At 44.0% G+C, this 11,164-nt stretch overlaps 1 protein-coding gene across 1 annotated transcript in view; it reads right to left on the bottom strand.

Moving 5' to 3' along the window:
- Window positions 1–3,984: 3,984 nt before the first annotated feature.
- T265_11464 (hypothetical protein) overlaps window positions 3,985–11,164 on the bottom strand; it is a gene marked incomplete at both ends in the record, with an annotated part of 10,887 nt that continues 3,707 nt past the window's right edge. The window contains 2 exons of the mRNA XM_009178123.1: window positions 3,985–4,243; window positions 8,582–8,995. Of these exons, the coding sequence (XP_009176387.1) occupies window positions 4,055–4,243; window positions 8,582–8,995 (603 nt within the window). The remainder of the gene's footprint in view (window positions 4,244–8,581; window positions 8,996–11,164) is intronic.

Raw genomic sequence — 11,164 nt, 5'->3', positions numbered from 1 at the left:
TCAATTTACGCATGAGACAGCATATTTACACTTCTACAATCTACGTTTTGGATTTATAGCATGATTCCTTGAGGTGCATACTACAACCTGGGCATGATTAAGCCAGCGACACGAGCCGCACTCTTTTCAGTATTCTGTGAATATTATTGAGATTACTGGTTGGTTCAATGGCAGGCCAACTGTTTTAATTAGGAAACTGATAAGATTGCTTCTGGTGTGTTTTCGCATTTTAGAAATTCAAGGGAGATGTGGTGGTTGACTGGGCGTGTTTAGGATCGGTCGAGGTGTACTTACCACTGTGAGTAGAGCAATCAGTGAAGCGAAAATAAGGCCTGAACTCACGGGGCAAGGTGCAGTATGTGCCTGAAAATGGAGTTAGAGGTTCTTTGAAGGATGGTGTGCAGCTGAAGCATGCAGTCCTCAGCATCTTCCGGAACTGGGGGACATGGTACAAGAATAATCGTTCAGCCGTAGCATCCTCTCGCTGCCTAAATGCCATGCCAGTGAAAGACTGCACGAGGGCTTCCAGGGTACCCAAGCTTCGACAGACCCGGTGCTGAAGAACATAAAAGGGCCAGTTTACAGACGCAAACATCGGAGATGGTGATCAGCGTCCCAAAAAGTGCCATAGTTTGTGAGAGTGCTACTGCGGTTGAGCATGGGATGTTCACAACTCACTTTAAGGATGACAAGGCTGCTGTTTCTTTCAAGCTACAGTGTGCAACTGACGGCAAACAGAAGTGAAGGGAAGCTAAGATTCAGTGCTCTAAAGGATCAGACTTGACAACAAGTGCCCATGCACTCACAAGATCGTCGCTCTGGCTGTATCCATGGGCACACGAGGTCCCTGAATTCTAGCGATGAAACCCAGGCCACTTTAGCTTACGACTACGTTGTTTGTTTTTGGTTTATTTTTCGATATCCCGAAACACAACTGTTGATTTTCTGCCATTTTTATGCTGAAGAAAATGATACGGGTAGTCATAAAACGTTGCTTGAAGAAAGAAAGACCAATAAGAGGCATGTTAAGCCATGCGGACATGTTTTGCATCGTGAACTTAACTTATTCACTTGGTAAACGTTAAATTGTACATATCCTACTCGAAAACGAGGGATTTTTTCTGTAAATAATTCCAAAAATTGTTTACAGCTTTTTTGCCGGCTTTAACAATGCGCTTGTTTTATTCATACTCTTTACATGCTGAGATCTTTTCTTATTTGGGTCATGCACTAATGCAGTTTCAGTGCGCTCGCCTGTTGGCTTATGCACAACCGACCAATCAGAATGCTGGCTTGTGTGTGGATCGCATGCCTGCTTCAGCTTGTACGGATCTCTCAATATTTGCACAGTGGCATTGAATTTAAGAAAGCAACGACCTGTCTCTGATTAACTGAAACAGACAGCCAATTGAGTTTCGAATACCAGCTCGAACTTTTGAGCCCCATCTAGGCATCCATGGGTCCCATTGGTGCTAGGAATGTATTACGCCAGAGGTAAGAATGCTCCATTGGGCGATGAAATTTGATGGGTTGCGAAAATATGAATATAGATTTGGATGGTTCCGAGATGTCTCATATATCCAACAAAATCCAACATTTTGGTATAAAAAGTTTCATTCCACTCTCAGAGGTTTTGCAGTTACGAGCATTGTGCGGCCAAGGAGAACCCTCGTAAGTTGCCAATCCCATACGAATCGGCGATTCTGAAGGTTCGCCCACGTAAGCAACATATCGCTGAAAAATGCAGCCGGATCGGACCAACTTCCTGTAAAATTAGCAACTTCAAGAGCCTTTCGTCGGGCGCGCGTTCGAGGCACAATGCATTTTTCTGCAAACCCCCTGTCGGTGCGTCAAAATGTCGCACTTCTTTACATATACGGCAAACAGAAGTGAAGGGAAGCTAAGATTCAGTGCTCTAAAGGATCAGACTTGACAACAAGTGCCCATGCACTCACAAGATCGTCGCTCTGGCTGTATCCATGGGCACACGAGGTCCCTGAATTCTAGCGATGAAACCCAGGCCACTTTAGCTTACGACTACGTTGTTTGTTTTTGGTTTATTTTTCGATATCCCGAAACACAACTGTTGATTTTCTGCCATTTTTATGCTGAAGAAAATGATACGGGTAGTCATAAAACGTTGCTTGAAGAAAGAAAGACCAATAAGAGGCATGTTAAGCCATGCGGACATGTTTTGCATCGTGAACTTAACTTATTCACTTGGTAAACGTTAAATTGTACATATCCTACTCGAAAACGAGGGATTTTTTCTGTAAATAATTCCAAAAATTGTTTACAGCCTTTTTGCCGGCTTTAACAATGCGCTTGTTTTATTCATACTCTTTACATGCTGAGATCTTTTCTTACTTGGGTCATGCACTAATGCAGTTTCAGTGCGCTCGCCTGTTGGCTTACACACAACCGACCAATCAGAATGCTGGCTTGTGTGTGGATCGCATGCCTGCTTCAGCTTGTACGGATCTCTCAATATTTGCACAGTGGCATTGAATTTAAGAAAGCAACGACCTGTCTCTGATTAACTGAAACAGACAGCCAATTGAGTTTCGAATACCAGCTCGAACTTTTGAGCCCCATCTAGGCATCCATGGGTCCCATTGGTGCTAGGAATGTATTACGCCAGAGGTAAGAATGCTCCATTGGGCGATGAAATTTGATGGGTTGCGAAAATATGAATATAGATTTGGATGGTTCCGAGATGTCTCATATATCCAACAAAATCCAACATTTTGGTATAAAAAGTTTCATTCCACTCTCAGAGGTTTTGCAGTTACGAGCATTGTGCGGCCAAGGAGAACCCTCGTAAGTTGCCAATCCCATACGAATCGGCGATTCTGAAGGTTCGCCCACGTAAGCAACATATCGCTGAAAAATGCAGCCGGATCGGACCAACTTCCTGTAAAATTAGCAACTTCAAGAGCCTTTCGTCGGGCGCGCGTTCGAGGCACAATGCATTTTTCTGCAAAACCCCTGTCGGTGCGTCAAAATGTCGCACTTCTTTACATATGTGCTCAGTCCAAAAGTCACCCTCATCTGCCACCACTTTTCGTTGTAAAATGTTCTTTAGTGTCGGTTGCCGACAGTCTAAGTTGAACGGAGTCTTTAATGCGAACGAAATGCACTGGACAATTACATCCATTCTCCACACAGTTATCACCATGCCGGTTATACCACACTCGATGTTTGAATCTGACCTGAGAACTGACAGATGCAGAGTATTTGAGAATCTCACGTTGCGTGAGGCGCGGGAATCGCAAGAGCGAAGTCACCAGCTAGGCGTTGTGTCAATAAAAATGCACTCAAGACTGCATACAGTTGTCACCATGAAGATATCTACTAAGACTCAATAAGACGTCCGAATATCCAACGTCCGCAAAAAACTCCCAAAGGGGGCGCCCTAGTAAATGAATGATTCACAATCATGAGCAACCCACGTAGATAGAGAAGGAATATTCAATATTCACCATTCTGTCGCATGTGATGTGTGCTCTTCGTCCGGCTGAAAGCGTCGTAAAATGAGTTTTTTGCATGTTCATAAGCATGGCCTCTGACCGGGACGTAAGACTGGGCGTTCTCTCATACGCCGACCTATTGAGTTACATACGAGGTCGCGTCATATAAATCTGTGGCAGAGCATCCAAATTTGCTTTTACGTCCTGTCAGTCGTGTGATTCGCTTGCAACTGACAGCATCTGTTGGCTCTTACTGTTCAAGATTATTGGCCACCCACCGCTATCCACCATAAAATGATTGATTAGAGTATCGCTACCGCTGAAATATCTACCTTCATTGACACTCACTATACGAACAGACCTTTAGGAATAGCGCGGTACCAGACTGGTTGCTCGTGTTGGGTCGGTGTCTAGTGTCTCGCTCAATGGATTGGTGGTGGCACTGGGGTACCGATTTCAAGATCCACATGGGATGAATGAATACATAGAGGCAGAGGAGAAAAGCGATGAGAATTATATTTCTCACCATACACATTGCATTACCAATGACGGATAAATAGTACTAGTAATGAGTGTCTGCATGTCTAGCCGCTGGATTTTACGGCCAATGACTTCGTTCGTCTGCTCCAATCGACCGTCGGTTTTCGGCGCTGTGTTCGTTGCCCCGTCCCTTGGCGAGGAGATGGATTAAGGTTTGGTGTGGCACCGTCAGAACTGGGTAGTTGCGCCGACTGAAGAGCCAGGAATCGCCAGGCGTTGATAAAACATTCTCTCTGCAATTTATGGTGGTACGGTAAGTATGGCTAAATGAGAATAAACAGGTAGCGGTTAATAATTTTACTGCGTTCAGATACATAAAACAAATGGGACACTCATTTGCAAGTCGATTTGGTTTTCAGCAACCTTGTGAGTAGTTTCCTTTAAGAAAATAGGACTTTTTTTGCAACCAAGAAATATTATTGGCTTTACAGGTTTGCGAGGGCCCAAGATGATGAGTCTGCACTTCTAGGAGAACAGAAGGTGACCCGCAAGGCTGCATTTAGTAAAAATTTGTAACCGAACCGGGAAGAGAAATTCGTTTGAGCCGCACCACGGAACCGAACTGAAGAATCTCATTCAACCGTTCTTCGGTACCATGCCACCCGAGAGCCATGATAGCGCGAGGGTGACCAAGCATAGATACGGGCAGTCGGGATGCTGATGTTGGATTCAAACAACGGACCTTCCGGTCACACCCTAACTAATGAGGTGTCTGGAGGTAGGGAGTGGCACCAGCAAACTGAAGCTCAAGCAAAAAAAGAATAGTGGCGGAAATCTGTGGTATATGTGTAAGCTAAAACAGTAGTGACATGTCAGCGAGATTCGACAGATCTTATCACACCAGAGTGACCTCCGTCTCCTCATAACCCCAGGAAATTCGGCCGTACAAGAGGTGGTCGCTATAGGAGAGCAGACCATAACCGATAAGCGCCACATACAGGGCCCGGTTCCTTTTCCAGAGTGTATTCAACTGGCACTGTACAAGATATGGTGTAAGAGTTTATCCGGTGCTACCTTGACTGCTAGCATAGCTTCCCGTATCTGACCAGCCGCACGACATTGGGCCTCCGTTGAACATTATAGTCGTTTTATTTTCATTTATTATATCCTCTTTGATAATGTATCAGTCAGACTCGTTAGTTCGCAGGATTGGAGAAGACAAACAACTTCGAGAAGCTACACTGCAAATAAGTGGAGCGTCCCGCGATATGGAATTCGAGTGAACCAGAATATAAAAAGAGCTGATAGTCCTTGACCTGAGGATGAAGTGTGAAATGGACGTCCAGCACTTGACACCACTTGGTTCGAAATTAACTGTTCCTCGAATTCGTCCACTGGTTGCCTCAGAAAGTGCACTCACTGCACTCTGATTGCGCTTGCTTGCAAAGGGAATATCTTGAATGTATGATTTCTTGGACAAATTGGGGTTCTTACATCTTGCCACCGTATTAATTTAATAGTTCCCGATTAGGGCACAGTTACAGGATAGTTTGTAATAAAACTAAATTTCTGTTTCACTGAACAAACGTGACATAGAAGGAGACAAATCACTTAGGGCTACACCAACTCGTTTGAAAATCAGAAACACCCGGTTTTCATGCGACAAAATCAAGGGTGCCGTTACAACCTAATAGAAACAAGGGGACACAAAATCCATTATCTTCCGATGTTTTTTGCCTTCTCGGACAAGTTCAAGGAGTGTTAGTGGAACTTATTAAACACATGTGCTTCCACTAAGGTGGATGTGCTGCTGATGAAATTATTACGTTTGGACATGCGTAAACAAGTCCCTCCGAATAAAATGCTTCTTCATATGGACGTTAGTCATTTGTACGCCCTTTAGACGGGAACAAAATAACCAAGCGTCAAGTTCGGATGAATTTTCGTTAAATTGTGACAAATATAAGCGGCTGGACCACTGTGAGCAGAGGACCATGCAAAACAAGGTCTAGCAAAAATTCGGTGTACAGGCAAGCAGGTTCCCCTCCGTATGAAGGGTACCTCCAGGGAAAAACCACGTAGGGCGTCCCCCAAGTTTGTACAGCATACATAGGAGTGGCTAGTAGATTTACCGAAAAAGACGCGCGTTAAGGCTGGACTCCCAAACAGGCCAAGTGAGCATGGTACGGCGAAGTTACGGTGAGTGCCACTTCGCGCGTCTTTTGGGTGTTAAAACAGATTTTGATGGTTTGTCATGCAGGGGATGAACAGTTTCTGGGGTTGGGGATAAAACGGTAACCCTCAAAACACAGTGTTCCTTATATGCAAATCAAAATCTTATTTTGACCCGACGGTCACCAGTTCTAGTGGGATCCAGGTCAGTTGTGTATCTGAAAGAAGTAGTACGCAGGGAGTAGTACTTCGTCGGACATCTGTACGCGATGTCCTTATTAGTTCTGTCCATGTGATCAGTAAGGCGTTGACACAGACGCTAAGAGCTGCGATCCCGCGCGATCGCGAGCTTAATGACTGTCCAGTGTTGCGACTGGTTCCTGCACAATACACTGCACAAATGGTCCCGTTTTCCACTAACAGACGCCGATTTAGTATGCATATATCATGGACAGGCAGCACTTTCTTGGACGCGTTCACATTGCATCGGTTTGCTCACTGGTACGCAACAGTAACAGATCTCGTTGTTCATCAGTCTTTTGGTTTAAGCGTCTTCAGTTACAACAGTGACCAGACGTTAATCGAGTCAGGTTCTGCTGTTCAGTCAAAACCAAACTCCGGACTCTGATCCTGAATAATACTACTCACAGTCGGTTTGTTTTTTATGGGACCCACACTATGTGACTATGATGATTATGATTATGATTTTACGGCCAAAATAACAAAACTTTGGTGCCCAAAGCCGGCTGTATATCATTGACGAATAGAAGAAACGACACGGCAACGAGAACTTCGGTTGCGATAAAAAAATAGTGAAAACAAAGGTCGTTCGATATAATGGAATGTAGTGTTGAGCTCAAGATGGCGATAACACGCGAGTGGCCGGAAGGTCCGTGGTTCGAACCAAAGCCCAGCATCTCGACTGATGTTATCTCATTTCTCGTGCTTCATTCGGGTGGCATGGCAGCTATGCATTGGGAAGGAGGTCACGGCTTAACGATCATTATTTAATATTAATATTGTACTGATACTAATATTATTTAATATCAGTGCTTAAACGCGACATTTTCGGATCACAAGGTTAAAGCTGCAACTAGATGTGCACCCAGTTTCTCAGTTCACGATAGACTGTATCGACCAGTTGTCACAAATGAACCCGTTGAGTGGCACCCAGTGGTTTAGAACGCTTATTTTGATGGTAATGTGTTGGAATATTGGTAGCTCGGGTGTATTGGTTGGTAATTGATCAGGTGGCTGCCAACGTCGGCGAACAGATCAACAGCCACCTGATCAATTACCAACTTATTTTGATATTGTATAGTAATACATACCCATAAGAGACGTTGGTAATTGATCAGGTGGCTGCCAACGTCGGCGAACAGATCAACAGCCACCTGATCAATTACCAACTTATTTTGATATTGTATAGTAATACCCCTCAATAAGAGACACTCCACTTTACTGGATATTTTGGTTTCCGATGGATGTATCATTGAACTTCCCATAAGACCCACCGAGCCGGACAGGGGAGGTGAAATACGGTAGGAGACATTTTGAAGAAACTGTGTATCATTGAATCACATATCCGTATCCATTCTTGTGAAGGATAAGACCAGTAAAGTAGAGCAAAGATGAGAGTAATGAGGGAGGCACCTACAAATGATTCTGGCACGCTTGTGGAAGAAGGGACCGACTTTAGGCACGGTATGGGGACACGAGTTTCAGAGGCACCGTTCGTTTCCTCACATCCCTCCATGATAAAGCACTGTTAACTATTATGCCAATAAAGTGTTCGCCGGCACAGCAGCTGACTGGAGGTGAAAGCGGGCATTTATTTGGATGAAGCACTAGCTTGCTGTTATGTACAAGCCAGACGGAACTAATACAAAAAATGTTCTAGACACTATGCACAAGTGGGGAGACAGCACATCCGCTACATATTAAAACAACGGCTTTTTTCGGACAAGAAACTTTTCATGGAACACAGCGCAAAAATTTTCTGGATATAAACCCATCGAAAATTGCTTGAGTAGATCCATATTGTTGGGGAATGTTCTTTATTGATCAGGTGCTTGAGCAGCGCCACTCCAGCAGTAGTCATATTTACTGACTTAGAAGCTGCATTTGACACTCCCAACCGTCACAAACTGTTTGGTAACCACAGGTGTTCCTTCGAAAATTTTATTGCTCATAAAAGTACCGTATGCCTACTAATGTGGTCGTGTACTAGTAAAACTTACGCTTGTGTTTATTGCGTACGTCTTCGACCGTTATTGACATGTTACATTAAACTTCCCTGCCTGTCTCTCACAGTTCGAGAATCGAAATGCTCCTGCGGTCATCTACTCATGACATTGAGGAACAGCCATACAAGGCCGAAACTGCATAATAACCTGCCCAGAAAAGTTATGACTCGTCTGCAATTCATCTGAAATCTCAGAAAAGATTATTACACTCACCGGTATTATCCGTTTTTCCAAATGTTCCTCTTCCAGTCTGGCCAGCTCGTTTGGAGATAACAGCACAAGTCGAAGGGTACCCATCACCATCGCCACATCTTCCAGAACTGGTTGCATGTACGCGGAAGCGTAGGGTGTCCCCACATCCTGCACGGCATCGATCCGGCTATTCTCAGAGGAATCCTGGACGTTCTCTTCTTGTATGGGCCTCACCTGCATGAAAGATGTCCGGGAGCTGTCCCGTTCCATAGTGATATACTGTTCTTCAGCCCGCTTCAAAAAGTTTTCCGCCCAAAAACAAGCCACTTCGACAACATTCAGCTCGTCGAGTTGCAACTGATCTCTCTCCAAGATCAACTTCATTGCTGTTGGGGTCAGGGACAGTAGCTCATCGTTTGTAGGGTTCAGAAGAAACTATTATTTGAAAAAAAGGTAGGAAGACTTGATTTCCTCCATCAATTCGGTAAACACCTGCAGAATAACATTTTGACATTGAAGGGGGACAGCACACTGAATATTATCCACTACGGAGAAAATGAGCGCGGGGTAGATTAATGTTTATGGCGAGAACTTACTAGCCGGAAGGTCTGTGGTTGGAACCCATATAACTCACACAACATGAGCGGTTAGTAACCGAGCTTTTGCCCATGGCCAAGCAAGATGTTTTGAAGTTCCAGGCTGTGAATTCGAATAGTTGATAGATATAACGCTTGAAACATGTCCCCTTTATCCATCTCACTAAAACTAATGGAATATATGCGCTGTGACATGTTCGCATTTATTTTACTCTCTCTTCAGTGACGGACGTAAAACATGGCGGCTATATGAAACCAAGGGTGGAAACAATGTTGGACAACTAATGATTGCTTTAGCAGTAAACGAAGCGTTGCTAATCTAATCGAATTGAATCCGGTTATGTCCAAAAATACAGTTGAAACAAAAGATTAGATTACCCCAACACTGATCGAATGATGTATAGAAACTAACCTGTCAGTAGCTGTTTCACATCGCTTCTACTTTGTATCGTATATAAACTGTGTATCTTGGGTCTGTGACTGGAAACAGTAGAACTAATATTACTGTGTCGCAGATAATGTTTTCCATCAGCTTTCATGAAATATTTTATTACACAAACAAACATGACCCAATATGGAAATCCTTGTGAAACGAAAATTGCTCTACGGATTCGCAATTTCATTTCAATAAACCCTTATTACCAAGAGTGTTGGCATTCTGATTAACTGGTACACCAAAGTATTATTAGGTTTTGGAACCTCTATTAATGCCGAGATGTTTAGAGATCCATCCAGACTCTCACTAGCTAAGCTGACACGGGTGCCGTCTCTGACACATGAGATGCTGAATTCGAACCGTACGCACGATGACTGTTCAAATGAAACCAACTTGTGGTAAATATTTTCGCACCCCGCAAATAAGCAGAGGAAATCCTGAGTTGTTGGACTTCTTTAACAGACTGAGTTGTAGTGAAAAATCTCTGGCCCGTTTGTAAATGCGGTTCAGGGCAAAGATTCCTTGATTAACTAAGGGTTCGTGACTTGATGATTCCAAGGACCGTGAAGGAGTAAATAACAATGATGACTTCAACAAAGTATAAGGCGCCGTCCTCATCAATATGGGCTTGGAAACGTCGAAAGAAATGGAGAAGCGAGCACAACAGACTTTTTCGTCCATAATTGACCACCATGATACGCAGTGGTTGCTTCGGTCATCCGAAAGACCTATGCCTCTTATTCTTGCCTACCTTAAGTCAGAATGCGCACCGATCTACGTTTTTTTTATGTATTCGCCGTGCAGACTCGCTCAGGCGCGAACACGTGCACTTCTCTACATGTGTTCAATATGTGCTGAGGCGGTGGAAAACAAGCCCGCTTCGTACATCAGACATCCAGAGGCACGGCTGAATATGAGCTCTGGAGCTGTGAAATGAACGAAGCTCAAGTTGTGCTTCCCCGTTTCAGAATAGAAAGAGGAATGAGTGAGGAGACTGATGTGGTCAAAAACTCCAGAGCGACGTACTTGCCAATTTTCGACGAAGTATGAAAATCATCGCTCGCCCATCAGGTGACAGTCATTAACATCCCGATGATTGCGTGATATCGTTGATTGCGAGTGTCTCTTACTGTGACGGGATCATTCACCAATGCGACAACAAGGGTGATAAGATAGTGGAATGTTGAGTTTAATACTAGGATTAGCAACGCACACATTTGTGTTGTAACATTGTGGCAAGAGGACGTGCACTTATAGTGTGAAATCTGGTTGGGGTGACACAATACAGATATCGAAGGGCTGATGTGGTGATGAGGAACAGAAAATCATTTGCTCAAGGCAGAGAATAACGTAAGGCGAGGATGTTCTAACAACTAGAGTGCACAACATACAGTAATACCCTCGAGGGCGCACAATAGGACAGTCAGCGGTTTGGTTTCTTCTGGGGGTTGTCTCTCTTCAGATGGAGTTTCCCACTTCAACAAGAGCAGAGAGTAACACCAGTATTGGGACTGATGTCTCACTACCATACAACAATGTTTAACTATATATGTCTATTTACAACAATGGTAT

The sequence above is a fragment of the Opisthorchis viverrini genome (genome assembly GCF_000715545.1).
Source record: "Opisthorchis viverrini unplaced genomic scaffold opera_v5_500, whole genome shotgun sequence".
Taxonomy (NCBI): Eukaryota; Metazoa; Platyhelminthes; class Trematoda; order Opisthorchiida; family Opisthorchiidae; genus Opisthorchis; species Opisthorchis viverrini.
Note: the sequence above shows the minus strand (reverse complement) of the source record. Positions and strands in the feature narration are given on the sequence as shown.